Below are 16,225 nucleotides of genomic sequence, written 5' to 3'. Positions count from 1 at the left end.
CAACGGTTACTGAATGAGTTTACGTAAGTTTACTTTTTAAATCTAAAAGCTTTTTATTTTTCTTTAACCGGAGAGCCACAATGTAGGGGTAAAGCCACAGGTTGGACTAAACCATTTTTTGCCCCAGGGTTGTTAATTTTCTAACAATACTGACCTAAGGAGCTGTAGAAGTATTTTATTAAAATGAAAACACAGACCATAAAAAAAGTTATCATTCATCCTTTTTTTTTTTATTGCAGATCATATTTAAGTTTTTCATTCCTCACAACAAGTGATTATGCAAAACAGAGCGGTAGAAACAAACATTTCTTGTGTTTCTTATCATTGCAGTTCTTTTAAAACCAGCTGGCAGCATTCGCCCACTTTGGAGGGATCAGAAACTGAAGAGAATTTGGAAATCTGAGAGTTGACGCCCAAAGAGCGTGCTAAGTCCCGGGCTGTCTGATCTGAGAACACAGTGGTTCCTAAGGCCACCAGCAGCCTGAAAATAGCCTCCTTGTCTTGCACCGTCTCCAGCGCCCTGCTGGCCACAGACAGGCACTGCGCCTTGGCCTCCAGATCGGGCTGACTGTGCAGGCAGCCGGCGTAGTTGAGCACCAAAGTGGCCAGGGCGACGTGGATGTTCTTATTGCAGACGGCGGCCAAGTCGGCAGCGCGCGACAGCACCGTCTCCCGCTGGGCCATGAGGAGAGCGCGGCCGTGCCTTCCGCTGAAGCAGTTGCACAGAGTCCGCAGAGCTAGCATCTGGTTGGCAGGACGGCCCTCGGGCCTCATTAGGCTCAGCAGGTGGTTGCACAGTTGGACTCCCTCTGCTTCTCCACAGAGATTCTCATTAACCTGCGGATGGCGCACCGCCAGCCTCATAATATCCAGGACGGGGAAGACTATGTCTGCAACATGGAAGAGGATTAATTTGGTTAGACAGAATTTAAGGGAACGGAACCCAAAGGTGACCGTTACTGTACCTTCAGGCAAGTGTGAAGCCTTCCACAGCAGGTTGATGTCCTGAATAGTGAGTGGAAATTCAGAAGAGTTGGCTCCACACGCTAGCAGCAGTCTCTCCAGGCTTTCTACAGTTTCCTCAGAGAGCTTGTGTTCTGGAGGGGCTCCTCCATTCAGCTCCTTCAACTTGGCTGGTTAAGAAATGAAGAAAGATATATGACAAGAAGTGCAAAACAAGATTTACTCTCCAAACTTCTCCATTCTCAGAATATCTTCACCACTAATAATGTAACAGTAAGGGAAAAAAAACAAAAACAACCTGTATTTGGGTGTAATTTAGGAATAATTGTTCTATTATGGTAATAAAAAAATGGCATCATAATTCATTATTTTTTTAAGATGATGCCACATCTAATTAGTGACGACTCAGTAATTATAATGGGTCTTTAAATACTCAATACTTCTCAGGACTTTGAGAAGTTTTTAAGAAGAGGCTCGAGATCCACCTTTTTAACATGGCTTATCCAATCCGTTGTTCATTTAAAAAAATATATTTATATTTTTGTAATTTTTACTGGTCATAATTTCAATCTAAGTTAAATTTCCATTGATGTCGATAGACATCCCCTAAAAGTAACTCGCAGTTTGCAACACCATTACAAATATAACAAATCTCAGACTTTAGTGTGCTTGAAGTCAAAGTGCTTACAGATGATCTGGGAGGCATTGGCCTGGTCAAACGTCACGCCATCCGTCTTGGGGAAGTAGATGTTGGTGGACGTTTGTCTCAGAGCTGCTGAAGAGTAAGCTCCTCCTCCTTATCACAAACATCAAAGACGTAAAAGTTTCGTTTTCTTTCAAACACCACGTCAGTTTTCATCAATTCTCAGACATATTGCTGTGAACCAACTTCACACTCATTTTCTAAAACCCGACACCAATATTTATGTTAAATAGGCTGCTTTAACCATGTTCAGTGAAATAATTAGGGCTTTCTAATAAGGTCTCTCAATTAACTGTATTTTTTAGAGTATAAGTCGCAAAAAATAAAAAATAAAAAACTCAGGTGCGACTTGTATGAAAAAATGTATAAAAAATGTTATTTTCCCAATAACAGCCACTAGAGGGCACTGTAGGTGGGTGTATCAGTATTTGCTACTGACAGCAACGCAGAAGCGCTGCTCACACCCGGCTTGGACAAGTTTTACAAAAGTGACATAGTAAGAAGAACTCAACAACGTTAAAAGTGATTTAAAAAGTGTAGTTGATTTGTTATTTATGTTATCGGAATAATTGTTTGTAGGTTGCGCTAATATCCAAGATTTCTCCTATGTTTCATGAAGCTGCTGCAACTTAAACTCTGGAGTAACTTATAGTGAAGACAATAAGGTAATTGTGGACCTTTAGGGATGTTTTATGGTTTGGTCTGCAGCTTACCAGTGAATGGGTCAGCCACACCAACAGGAGCACTTGTGTTGGTGCCCGACCCTGGGATGTACCGACCCGCCCCTTTGAGAGAAGGAAAACCGATTAAATGTGCTTTACAAGTGTTTTTTTAACATGATAAGGGGAAAAAAAACAAAGATTTCGTACCCGTGAAGGGATCTGCTCCAGCGCTGTCTCTGTCATTAGACGAGCCGGGAATATATCGAGCTCCTCCTATGGCGGAGCAAAAATGTCAACACTGTCATGAAAGGATGAAATGAGCGGTTGCTGGTTCTTTATAAAAAGAATAGCTGGTGGTCTCACCAGTGAATGGGTCGCCACCGGCAGGCGGAGCTGGTCCCACCACGTGGCCTTTGGTGTTTTCAATGATAAAGTTAGCCACCTGGTCGAGGAACATGGGGCTGAGGTCGTTCTTCTGTAGAAAGTTGTGCGCCGTCAGCCAGGGGTCCTCGGTCACGTTGTAAGGAAGCTTAAAGGACGGCCCACCCTCGTTCACGTCGATGGTGAAAACGTAGTCGTACTCCTGCAGACACACGTCGTCTATTAATGGCTGCTGTCCTACAGAATTTCTTTCCCTTACACAAACGAGAGGCTTTACCTTTCCTTCATACGTCACATTCTTGGATGTTTGCTGGTTTGAGCCTCCGACTACGTCTCCGATTTTCATCCAGCGGCCGTCGCTGACACTCCACTGATACGCTTCCACCTTCTGTCCGTCTTTGATCAACCTCGTCTGTCCGTCGCGATTCCCTGAATAAAATGGAACCACTTTTTAAATACGCTTATATATAACCCTTTTAGACTGGAGATGCCGCCAGCGACACCTAAGTAACACGTGCTCTGTGACATACCATAAAACATTTTTATAAAACTGCGATCAGCGCGATTCTGATGCAGAGAAAAGCAGCTTTTCATAGCGACTTTGCACCAAAATGCAACACATTACTGACATTAAGTGCTGCACATCAGCGCAAAGTCGCTTTTTCCCCCACTTCCGAACCTGCCGGAATGATGTTGTTTAACGGCTGAAGAGTGCCTGTAAACACTGGCGTTAAAGCGTGGGACTATTTGGTTACCACGCTCATTGAGGTGTTCCCTTCCAGGCAGGTCCTCCATTTTGATGTCCCCAAGGTCTCCTGTTTTGGGGTCAATAGTGGTTTTGGAGAGCTCGTCCTCAAAGGCCTGCAGGTCCTCTGCGCTCGCCATGCGGTCCTCAGCGTGCGTGAAAACCCGAATAATGCCGTCGCTGCGGAAGAGGAGCGTCAGCGTTAGCCTCAGCTGTATTGGCGCTTCAAAGACCCTTTATTGGGTTCCTTCAAATGCAGAAGTAATGCCAAATTCAAACGTATTACATGTATATGTTTAAATATTTATGGTGAAACCTGATCACAGAGATTATTTTTGTGGACTGACTGGGTGCAAATGCAACTTTTATTACCTCGCACCGACTGCTATGTCCCCATTAGGAAGAATGCAGCAGCACCAGACAGACTGCGCAGGCAGACGAATAGTCTGACAGCACTCTCCTTGCTTCCATATCCGTAAAGTCCGGTCTTCCCCTGTGCTTATAAAATCTAGGCAAAAAAAGAACAAGTCAACATGAACCCTTGAGATCTTCAAAAATGGTTTAACAAATGTCTGCACAGCAGCGTGGGTATGAAATGTCGTGTGAGACGTCTTTCAACCTCGTCGCAATTAACCAACCTTGGCTATTAGGGAAGACGGCTAAGCTGTAGATGTAGTTGGTGTGACTGTAGTAGACCTGCACACATTCGCCCGTCACCAGCCACCTCCTGATACTTGTGTCGTTGCTGCAGGAGAAGAACTCTGTGCTGCTGATCACTGCTAGTCCCCTAACGCAGTCCTCATGACCTTAAATAATAAAACAAAAGAAACAAGAGCGAACATGTGAGAATGTTGACATTCACCTTTCGGCTTATCCCTTCAGGGGGTCGCCACAGTGAATCAGCTATCACTGATTTTTACTTTTACTCCGGATGCCTTTCCTGACACCACCCTGTATTTTGAACCCTTGTGACCACATAGTTAGGCAGAAGCGTGAAGGGTCTTGCCTAAGGATGAGGCCCATCGTGCCCACTTGTTTCCCATGCGCCAATCCTACACCCAGTCAACTGAGCCATCCAGCAGCTTGGACTTGTCCCATATAAATAAATGTTAAAATAAATGAATAAACTATGATTTCTTACTTTTCTGTTGTCAGTGCTGCATTATTCTGTCAAAAGCCAAAACCTAAGCTTTTGCAATCACTTCTTACTTTTCTTAATTTAAGCAAAATATCAAATAATCCCCGCAATTTAAGGAACAGGCTGAGTAATAAAGCAGTAACTAATATTTTATAAATCAAACTAATAAACCACTAGTGAACTACTCCGTAAGTTTCCTTTCATGAATCTGATACAGTTTATTTCACAACTTGGTGCTTTGGGATCAGTAGCAGCTGTAGTTGTATGAAAAGGAGGCAAAAAAACACCTTTCCTTTCTTCTGTAGTTTGGTTTTTAGGGAATAATAGTTTGCAGTCTGCGTTTTGGTACAATGTAGGCCAGGGGTGTCAAACTCATTCTCACCTAGGGCCACATCAGCATAGTGGTTGTCCTCAAAAGGGCCAGATGTAACTTATACATGTAACTAAATGTAATGAAAAATAAATGTAACTACTCCTTAATGTTAAATAACTCATTGTTTTATTTATTATAACTTTTTAAAGTGAAAATTACAGTTGCATAGAAAACATGTTTGCTTGTTACTCTAGCATAAATCCTTTAAATTTTGTCCGCTTATTAAAATCCACGATCAAACTGGGCTAGAAAGAACACGTCTTACACGTGTAACATTTTACAAATAAAGGCTGCACACAGCCTTGCATCCAACTGATGGTTTGATGACAACAATTTGTCTGCATACAGACCTGCAAACATTGAATAATTACAACTGCAGCTACACCTAAATAATATGTAATCAACTAAAAAAATATATTTATTTTAAGAAATTAACAACTTTCACGTTCCCGCAGGCCAAATTAAATGACAAGGCGGGCAACATTTGGCCCCCGGGCCTTGAGTTTGACACATGTTGATGTAGGCGATATGTTACCTCGTTACATTGTGGTTCACCTCTCGCTTTTCTGCTGAATTTCTCAGTGGAATTTTGCATGCTTCGTTTATTTAGTTATGTGTTTTAACAGCGCATTTATTCTGCATCCTGATTGACTATTAATGAAGTGCTGTGTCTCCTGTACAGACTGTGTTCCGTTTTCCAAATCTACATACATCTATGGCGAGCGGATCTTCGTTTTCATTCACTGGACTTATTTTTCTACGACAGTTAGAACTTTGAGTTAAAAACAAAAGAGAGCAGAATATGAAAATGTTCATGTTGGTCTGCGAAAGAATTCATTCTACTTCACAGATTACACCTATTAAGGGTTATTTTTTACAACGCAGCTGTTGTTTATTACTATGTTAGTAATAAACAAGGGAACTTGATACGCTCAGTGGGCTATTAGGTCTTTGCACAGTCATCTACAATGAGGCACACCCAGTAAAACAGGAGAATAAAGTTGAAAACATAAATTGAAATTATTCTTCTATTATTATTCTTCTTTAAATTTGACCAAATTGTTTTGTTTAACACAAAGGTCATTTCCATCGTTTATTTTTGTTTTTTTTTAAAGGTAAATATAGTTCAGATCTGATTCTATATTTAATGACATGATTACAGGGATGGGAAGCAGTGTTCCCTTCAAAAGAAGTAGATAGAAGAAAATGGAAACTCACCTGTAAATGTCCGCTCACATCTGCCAGCCTTCCAAAGCTTTATGGTCTTATCTGCTGATCCAGAAAGCATGAGGCCTTGCTCGGGTAAGATCAACACTGCCCACACGGCTGCAGTGTGTCCCTGAAAAAGCAGAAGGCAAAGTCAGTGATCACACTTTTACAACAATAACATGAGAAAACTAGGGGTGTAACGATTCAGTTCAATAACACTTCAATTCGTATCAGAATCTGTAGTTGAAAACACAGTTCATAGTCGAAATTGGTTCGTTTTGAACGATCCGGAGAGCTGATTAAAACTTTCTACCACACTGTATGGTCGTAAAATTCAAAGTGTTTCCACACATTGGACTATAATGATTTCTTTTCTGCCATCACGTATGTGTTGTCCACTGTGATGTCCCTTAGTAATTTTTGTGCTTTAGTAAAATAAATCTACTATGTCCAAGTGGGATTTTCCAAGATCGATAAATTGATTTATTTTATTTTGATATAGGAGTATAAAACCCTTCATCTGTTAATCGTTACACCCCTAATGAAAGCTGTTTGTTTTGTATAATTAAGCTTCAGCTTACTTGCAAAGTCATCATGCACTTTTCATTAAGCCACACTTTAGCCGTGGTGTCCCATGAACCACTCAGAAGTGTCCCGAACTTCCCAGAGGACAGAGTGCAAACTGCAAAAGGGAATAATAATAAAAAAATTAAATATGAATACATCAGACTGTGTGTTTAATCTTAATAATAATAATAAATAATTGTATGAACGAGCAACTCGCCTGTATTTTTGTGACCCTGGAGAGTATATAGAGGCTGTGGTCGGTCCAGTGAGAAAATACAAATGATATTATCGTTTCCACCAGTGGCAATCAGTCCACGGGGATATGTTTCACTGGGGGCAATGATGCACACGCACGATACAAAGTTTGAATGGCCAGCCATACATAGCATCTCAGAGAAACCTCTATCTGGGCTGGAGAAGAGAAACCAGAGACACCCTAAATGAGAGGAAGCTCAATAAAATGGTATAACACGAATTGAATCACAAAGTTGATACAAATAAGGCCCCAATATATGGTTCTGGCTAAACACTTTAGTGGAATTATGACAAAGCTAATTTGAGCCACCGTTACGTTAGCAACCTAGCTAGCCAACTCAGCAATTGTCAAAGTCTTTACGTCTTTATTACAATGTTGTGACAGTACAAAGTTGATGGTGGATGTTGTTGCTGACTACAGTTTTCACGTAAATAACCCTCTTTACCGGTCACTACAACGGTAAGTGTGTGAAAGAAAGTTATTAAGCAGAGAGGCTAATGCTAATGCTAGCTACCTTGAGTTCGGGACCCAGACTCTTCCGGTTCGGTCTCTGGACACAGACACGAAGGCTCCATCCGGAAAAGCAGCTGGTGCGACTCCTCTTACGTCCATCTCGTGTCCCGGGATGGAACATCTCAGTTTATATATGTTAGTGGAACTCATTTTGTGTCAACATTAAAATGAAATGAAACTACTTTTGTAGTGTAAAGCTAGCTAGCGTTGTCACCGAGCTGCTACAAGTATTAGCGGAAGTTAAAATTACGTCACGTCAGAGATGTCTTTTAAAATATTTTCTAGACACAAAAATATTTATTCTATCAAAAAATAAAATAAAATAAATGCATAAAAAATAGCCCTTGGGAGACAGAGCCTTTTAAAAATTGATTTGATTGATTTAAAATTATTTTTTAAAAATAAACATCTTCAAATTGACGTTTCTTTTTCTGTTTGCTAGCTATGATAGCATTAATTTACTAAAAATAGAAGAAAAACATGTTTTTGAAATGTGAAAATAATATTATAGGTAAAACCGGAAGTAAATTTTGTCTTAACATTATTATTAAAGGTGTGTTGGGGGGGGCAGAGACTCCGCCCAGTTCACGTACGGAGGCTCGGATGAGGAAGTAGCAGCAACGTCGATTCATTTTCAAGACGACCACCATAGAAAGTAAGGATTTTTAAACTTTAATATAATATGTCATGGTATAATTTCATTCTAGACGTATGGTGTTTCAATAAATGGGGTTGGATTTGTTCTCGCCGAGTAAAGCTGTGGAGCTAAGGCCAGCACGGCTGTCAGAATGAGTGATGATGATGCCGGAGCAGGCGAGGCTCCACAACAAGCCTCTAATGTGACAGGAAGATAAAAAGGCGAATTTATGGTGTTTACCTGTCACTGATAAATATTTATAAAACGCATTGTTTTTATTTGTTCTTATTCCTAAACACCTGATATATTAATTCCATTGACAATAATTTAAAATACACACTCTAATTCTAGCCATTTTTAAATAGATGGTGTTGATCATTTAGATGATGAAGTGGATTAATCATTTAAAAGCTAAAATAACAGTATTTAGTTATGTTATCCTAAAATTGGGTTCAGTTTTTTGTCATTTCTTAGTGCAGCACGTGTTACAACCAAGTGGATTTCTAAGTTTCAAATCATTGCAACACAAGGAGTCTTTTGCAACTGTGCTGTTACACATTTCTTAGCAAATCTGACTTTTTGTTTTGATTTTTTTAGTTAAATTACACAACTCTTTGTTTTGTCCACTGTCTGATGATCAGCTGGATGAATAGATATGTGTCACTTTCTGCACTTGTCTTGTTTTTCCTATAACTTAAAAACCTGTTTCCGTTTCTTTTTTTATCAGGGATGTTCAAGACTTTTGCCATCACTTGTCGATTTCATTGTTGTTTAAATTAAAAAAAAGCTTATATTATTGAAGCTATGACTCAATACCTCTTGGTTTTTTTATTTCTTTTATGTTTATGTGAACAATGATTATATGTTTAATGCATAATAAATAGAAAAATTGAGGTGGAAATTCAGATTTTCTTCTACCAACTCCTTTTTCAAACACTTAGTCACTCTTTGTTCTTTATGTTTAGCGATTTTTTTTTTTCAAATTTATTTTATTTTGTGTATGGAAATAAAAGGATATCAATCAATCAAAAACCATGAAGTAACTTTATGTAAACATATTCGATGGAATGATTTAACTTCCAATCTTAAAAAAAAAAACATTTAGAAAGAAAGTGATTCATTCCTAAAGTCTGTTTTCTTTAATAATTTAAATTTGACGTTTAGTTTCTACAGAAGCTGAAATATACTCTGAAATTTTAAATAAACTTCTTTTTGGGGTTTAGTCGGGTCGGCTAAGGATATACATAAAACGAAATCTTAACATCAAGTTGACAAATATGCCACAAACATCAAATCAAAATACTATTTACATATTTATACACGAACATACACAGATGTTACCAATAAATAAATACATTCTAGTAGTATCAAACAAATATTTAACAGTTTAACCGTAACTTAAATTTCTTTTACAGAATTAACTAGTTTCAGATATTTATCCAAATATTCCAAAGTTTAGTTGCCGAAGCAGAAGTGCATCTCCAGTTGATTCACATTTTATTTTTGCTTCACAGCTTTCAAACATAACAAATATTATGTTCTTCCCTTTTAAAGTAAAAGAACTCTCAAGGGAAACTTCTTTTTAAGGCACAAAACAACATTTTCAACATTCTCACAGGCACGATGGCCACAAATGTTTATGTTTTGGACTTTTTTAAATATTGCATTTGTAGATTCACAACTTTATTCATGACTCCAATTGGTCTTTTTTGTTGTTTAGTTGTTTAAGTGATGTTTTGTAGACATTTTCCCCAATTTTCACCGGAAGTATAGTAGACTAAATGTTGAGTATAGAAAATGCAAACATTTTTTTACTCAGTGTTCTTTTGGTTTTGTGGATTATACCTGATTTCTTTGGTTTTCCTTTGTCTTTTTTTTTTTAGTTAGAGGACAAAAATGTCATTTTACATCATTCACAATCGCACAGCTTTGGTCCCAGAATGTGACATTTTGATGCTTTTCTCATCAGCAGAAACTCACAGACATGAGGGCAAACTTAAAAAACAAAACTAAAAAATAAAAGCAGGGAGTGGCAGGAAAATATAGGAAAAAAGGGAATGCAATGTTTCCGCGGTCAAACCTGCTTTGATTCAGGATTTACAGGAAAAGTTATTTGTAGTTCTAAAGGATGAATGAACTACAGCATCGGGTTCATAGCCTGCTGTAGATTTCTGCTATTGGGTCACTTCCCAGCAAGATAAGCAATTCAAAGAATGAAAGAGCCTGTTGAGGTTCAACTGGAAAAACCTTTCACCAGGGGTGGGGGGCCTTCCACACAAAGCAACCTTGACTTCCCTCCTCCGCTGGTTTCGCAACCCTTCCCAGGAGCTCTGTGAACACCAGCTTTAAAAGGTGGAGACTGGGATTTGCTTCAGACCTCTCTGTGAGGTCAGGTACGCAGATTCTCTGAAACTTTTCTTTTCCGACAGTCTTCTGGAGCCATGAAGCTTCGCCTGCACTTTGTGGTGGACCCAATGGGCTGGTTGTGTATCAGTCTTGTGTTTGGGATCTGGTTTTACAACACTTTGTTCGTTCCCAAGTTGGTTCTGCTCCCTCACTATGATGAAGGACATATTCCGTGGGCCTTAGTTGTTTGTGAGTACTCTTTTTTTTTTTTTTTTTTTCCTCCACCTGGATGTTTTTATTTCTAAATCCTCGGTGGACGTTTCCGCGCTTCAATTTGGGTTAACCGCAGCGATTTTTGCGTGTTTGTGAAGGTTACTACATAGCATCAGCGCTCTGCTTGATGGCGTTGGTCAGAGCTTCCACTGCAGACCCCGGCCGGCTTCCCGTGGACCCGCACATACCTCACTCCGGTAGAGACAACTCAAAAAAAAAACCTCACCTTGAACTGTTTGTTATCACTCTAGAAGGAAAAAATGAACTGTCTCTAATTTGAAACTTTGCTTTCCCCTTTAACAGAGAGGGAGCAGTGGGAGCTGTGCAATAAGTGCAACCTCATGAGACCCAAAAGGTCGCATCACTGCAGTCGATGTGGTCACTGTGTGCGCAGGATGGACCATCACTGTCCCTGGTAAATGAAAAAAATTCAAAAGCCACACGCTCTCAGCCTGATTTTTAGGTTTATAGTGCAAATACTACATTTAAGGAAAAATATTTTTGGCAAAATTGTTGATCATTCTAGAAAAAAAAGTAAAAATTCTACAATAAATATGAAGTTTTGAAAATGCTTTAAAAAAACTACTATTCTAAAACCTTCTAGAAATAAACATTTCAGAGAAAAGCATGGGTTTAGTACACATAACATAAAGTTTAAAAATAAATTATAAAAAGAAAGAAAATCCTGAAAAATGTTCTTTATTGAAGACAATCAACGATATTTAAGCTTTATGTAGAATTATAAACACAGGTATTTAGACAAAGCATTTGTTTTATGAAAGGATTCAATTTTAAGATTAAAATAAAAACAAAAAATAAAGAGAAAAATTAGGTTCCAAGAATTGATCTTAGATGAAAAAAGTAAAGAATCTAAGCTGCATGAAAAATTCTATATAAAAACAAGAAAAAATAATTTAAAGGGCCTTTTCTTAAGCCTTTTTAGAGCAAACTTTATCTATACTGTATATATGACAGTATGTTAGGTTTGGCAAACTAAAGAATATTTTTTCCAAAGAAAATGAGTTATTTTCACAGCAAATTTCCTTTTTCACAATTAACATCATACTGCACTTAAAAGCTCAAAAAGTAATATTCCAAATATTTAAAGTAAACATTTTAAGAAAACTATCTTTCCAAATAAAAGCTTGAATTATTAGATTTAAAAAAGACAACAAATAGAACAAAAGTGAAATGAAAACAGCCGAAGTTCAGACATAAAATATGAAATTTTAAGATAATGTAAAAACAAAAAATAAAAATAGTAAGGCCGTATTGTGAGCTTAAAAACATTCCCCGAACTCTTTGCTTTGTTTTTTTAGGGAACAGTCACAACGAAAGAGATGAAAAGTTTTGTAGATGAAAATGAGACATGAGCTGTGTATGTTTTCTATGTAAAGCCCAGTTCTGCTCACACATCTGCAGAAAAGCTTGTGTAGAAGCTTCAATAAAAACAGAACAAATCCATGCTTGCGTGCTCTGAACTGGGTTGCAGGATTAACAACTGTGTGGGAGAAGACAACCACTGGCTCTTCCTGCAGCTGTGCTTCTACGCTCAGGTCCTCAGTTTCTTCACTCTAGTGCTGGATTTCTGCCAGTACTACTATTTCCAGCCGCTGACCCGGCTCGACCAGGTATTTCAACATTTTTGCAATAGTCTTATGAATTTTAGAGACCCACTCTGAGGAAAATTGTGTTTTTAACATGTTCTTGTGGCCTTTTTTGGATTAAATAAGGAAAATTAAAATGACATTTCTGAGTATTTCTTTAGTGTAATTGTTGTAAATCAGGAGCAGATAAAAAAAGATGTCCTACAAAAGAACATAATGGTCATAATTGTCATTAAAAGACCACTGGGAACACATTTATTTAAACTACTGACGTGTTTCTGTTGTGCTTAACATAACCCCAGGAAAAGTTTACCACGCAACACGAGCTGGCGCTGCTCAGAGTCTCCGCCCTCATGGGCGTGGTCATGCTTGCCGGCATGTCCAGCTTGTTTTACACTCAGATGGCAGGGATCCTCTCAGTGAGTATGACCCACACTTTCTGCATCAACTTCTGCCATCTATGTGCTTCTGCAGAAAGTATCAGAAAACTGTTGTACTATAGCGAAGTCAGCTAGGAAAAGAGTCGTCGTTTTTGGCTACTTACGGGACACGACAGCGCCCTCTGGTTAGAAAAACCCAGCAGCCTGCTGTAGCTCGATGACATGATGCACAAGCTAAAAACTGAAATCCTGTCAGTATTAAAGTAAAAATGAGAAAGTACAAAAAAAAAGTTTCAGGTGTCTGATATGAGGGATATCTATTGGTGGTACCTTGTTTAAATAAAGGACATATTCTTTTTTTAATTGGTTTTATCCAATCTATTGAAACTGATCATAAATAGCCTTCATTTCAAAGTTTTCACTCGGTCCTGTTCTCATATACAGTCAGTGGCAACAGGGTTCAATATATAAAATAATGGGCGTTGTTAATTCTAATTGTATATATTTACAGATGCACAGTTGAAAAAAAAATCTACAAAAAAATATACACCTTTTATTATACACACCTTTAAAATATATATGTCTTTTTTTTATTGTTCCAAATACTTGTTTCTTTTTCACCTTTCTAGGATATGACCACCATTGAAAAAATGTCTCACTTCTCCAATGAAACGTAAGTCTCCCTCTAGTGGTAGTAAGTGTAATGACCGCAGTTGAACTCAAGTGAACAGTAATTACATATATATATATATATATATCAATAATCTGATACAAAAAACAGAAAATGGACATTTAAAACAGAAAATGTAATTATTCATTAAATAATGTAGTTTTTTAGAAAAACAGCATGTGCATTAGTGGTTGTAGCTGCACATGTTGTGCACAAACACTGTTTTGCATGTAAATGCTCTGTAAAGGTTTGCGGCCTCCTCTGTGCAGGTTTGGCACGAAGCGGTCCTGGCAGTGGGCTCTGGCTGAAGTTTGCGGCACGCGCTGGAAGCTGCTGTGGCTCCTCCCGCTCCGAAGCAGAAAGCCGCTTCTTGCCAGCCACGCTTCCCGGTCCCTCTTGTAACTCCACGGTGTCCATCGCCTGCACAGGTGATGGATGGTGGTAGCTGCTGCGGCGAAACACGACACACTCCCTCCACAGTGTTTCATGCTGGTTTTTAGCGGACAGTTCGACCTTCTCTTTAGTTTTTTTGTTTGTTTGTTTTATTTTTGCTCAGACCAGCTGTAATCAGGGTCTTTCAAACGATTGCTTTGAATGTTTTCCTCACTGTGACGCCTGATCTCCACACTGAAAGCCTCTCCAACAGCTGTTTGCTCCAGAAGAACAAAAATCTTCACCTGACAGCAGCGGATCACTCTCAGGTTATGAAGAGTCTACAGACCTTTACTCCCCTCCTGACTTACAAGGGTACCATTTCTTTTTATTGTGCCTTGTTTCTTTTAATCTTTTTTTATTTTATTTATGTAGCATATTTTTAAACTGTTTTTTAGCCTTTTCTGCGGTTGGGTTTACTTAATTTCTAAAGGGAAGGAATGTTTTTTAAGCTGATTGTGCTGATTTTAAGATCAGAAGAAACGGCTGTGCACTGGCCTTTTCCAAAAATCAAGGGCGGATCTAAGTGTTTTTAGACTTTGGGACATAGGTTATCAGCTTAATCAAATGTCAAATTGTGTCTTTAATCGCAAGTGTAATCTGTCTGTTGTGGTATTTGAGTTTCCTCACATTTGCTGCTTTTGATAGGGCAGCAACCATTGTATTTTCCTCAAATCTATCAACCATAGCACTTAAAATCACTATATCTTGAATATATGTCATTTTTATTTTTTATTAGCGGTTGTTATTGCCTCATCGTATGACTTAATAAACCCACCTTTTTGTCCAAACACTGGCAGAAAAGTTCAAACACTGTTTTACTAGAAACTTTTGAGAGTTAGCTGATGTATTTTAGGAGTTATTTAAGGTAGAGCTGATATTAATTCTTCATAGAAGAGCGCGATTATTGCCTAAAAGTCTAGGTTGTCCGTCTCTACGTCCAAGTAGTTTTGAAGTGCCTGTCTTGAGTCGCAGTGAAAGGGACGTCATCTCTCCGTTTCAGCCAAAGACCTGGGAAATGTTGCAATAGTCAGAAACTTGTGCATGTTGCATCAAATTTCTAAAGGTAGAGATTCAAAGTTATGCACTGAAGTTTTCTGTTTTACTGTGCTGTTTTTTTTATGTGTTCATGTTCTGTTTGCATGGATTGCTTTGTATATCTCACAACTGATTCTTTGATGTACATGAACTTTTTACGTATAGGTATTTTGTTTGCTTTTTTTTTTTAGGGTTTTAATGTGCAAGATGGGCATTAAAAGGTGGCAAAATGTTTAATTTAGCAATCTTTTTGAGAAGCAATAAGCATTGTGTGTCGGTAAAGCCATCCTCGCTGTTGCAGCCAAGCTCTGAACAGCCCCTTCAGCCTAAAACCTGTCAGAAAATCCAGTCACACCTGCCGGGATTAACGCTGCATATCACCACAAATTCCGACAGTACCTCCCACACCTGTTTCCTGGCTTCCGCCAACTCCCGCTTGTATTTTGTCTTTGTTATTTTTTTTTTCTTGTTTTAGTTTACAGGAATGTGCCGTTAAGATTAGTTGAATTCTGACCTCAAACACTTGAGATTTTTGTGAAGGTGTTTCACTTTTTGTTTCTTTTTTTTTCAAATGTCCACAAACTCGGATATATGTCGCCTGTTTTACTGTGTTGCAAAGTTTTGCAGGTACAATAAATATATCTGTATTTATGCTCGAGTTTTTTACTGAATGGGCTGGAACTGTCCTCCCTGAGGAGTCTGGGGGTTATGTCACCAACAATCAATTTGCTGTGAGAAGTCATCGCAGCTATTTGAACTACACCACTCGTAAAATGTTCGGGATGCTTTTTAAGTCGTAAACACGGTCTTTGCTTCACGTCACAGATCATCCGGCTAGGTAGGCAGTTAAAATAATGGAGTGTTCAGTGTGTCTTACTTATTGGTAACAAAAACCCCAAAATTCTTAAAGAAAAACCCTTTCAATATGGCATCAGTGTCAACCTTCCAGTGGTGTAAAAAGCTGATTTTTGCCTCCACATCATTCCAAGTTCATCATCCAAAGCCATGAAAACCCGACATTGCTTAACGGACGAGCGACCCCACCTGGCCATAGAGCGCCTTCAGGTTGGACAGATGTTGCAGGTGAACTTGGTGTGTCTCTCAACAAGTCATCAGAAGACTTGCGAGTCAAGTGAGGAACGAGACGTCGCCGTCAAGCTGTCATTGTGGCAAATGGTAGAAATACCTGCCCTTGACGTGGTCAATTTCTGTTATTTTGGGCTAACTTTATTATTGTCTTAATTTCGGGGTAATAAATGTAAAAAGAATTACCAGTAATATCAAAGGAAACTCTTACATATAGTATTTCATCTAAAGACCAAATAGGAGAAG

General features: G+C 38.7%; 2 protein-coding genes across 2 annotated transcripts; one reads left to right on the top strand and one right to left on the bottom strand.

Annotated features, from left to right (window-relative positions):
* Positions 1-208: 208 nt before the first annotated feature.
* plaa (phospholipase A2-activating protein) lies at positions 209-7,763 on the bottom strand. Its single transcript, XM_004079678.5, has 14 exons — positions 7,512-7,763; positions 6,959-7,152; positions 6,756-6,856; positions 6,184-6,304; positions 4,093-4,260; positions 3,827-3,962; positions 3,465-3,634; positions 2,987-3,138; positions 2,692-2,911; positions 2,536-2,601; positions 2,380-2,451; positions 1,652-1,759; positions 966-1,133; positions 209-890 (listed from the first exon to the last, which is right to left on the bottom strand). The coding sequence occupies exons 1-14, from the start codon at positions 7,658-7,660 to the stop codon at positions 322-324; spliced, it is 2,394 nt and encodes a 797-aa protein (XP_004079726.1). The 5' UTR covers positions 7,661-7,763; the 3' UTR covers positions 209-321.
* Positions 7,764-7,938: 175 nt separating this feature from the next.
* Positions 7,939-15,544, top strand: zdhhc21 (zDHHC palmitoyltransferase 21). Its single transcript, XM_004079760.5, has 8 exons — positions 7,939-8,165; positions 10,577-10,742; positions 10,865-10,963; positions 11,070-11,181; positions 12,259-12,397; positions 12,676-12,792; positions 13,383-13,426; positions 13,693-15,544. Exons 2-8 carry the CDS (start codon positions 10,589-10,591, stop codon positions 13,823-13,825), a joined length of 798 nt encoding a protein of 265 aa, XP_004079808.1. The 5' UTR covers positions 7,939-8,165; positions 10,577-10,588; the 3' UTR covers positions 13,826-15,544.
* Positions 15,545-16,225: the final 681 nt, after the last annotated feature.

This window comes from Oryzias latipes, chromosome 18, assembly GCF_053564925.1.
Source record: "Oryzias latipes strain Hd-rR chromosome 18, Olatipes_Hd-rR_3.1".
NCBI classification, from domain to species: Eukaryota; Metazoa; Chordata; class Actinopteri; order Beloniformes; family Adrianichthyidae; genus Oryzias; species Oryzias latipes.
This window is presented reverse-complemented; position numbering and strand designations above follow the sequence as displayed.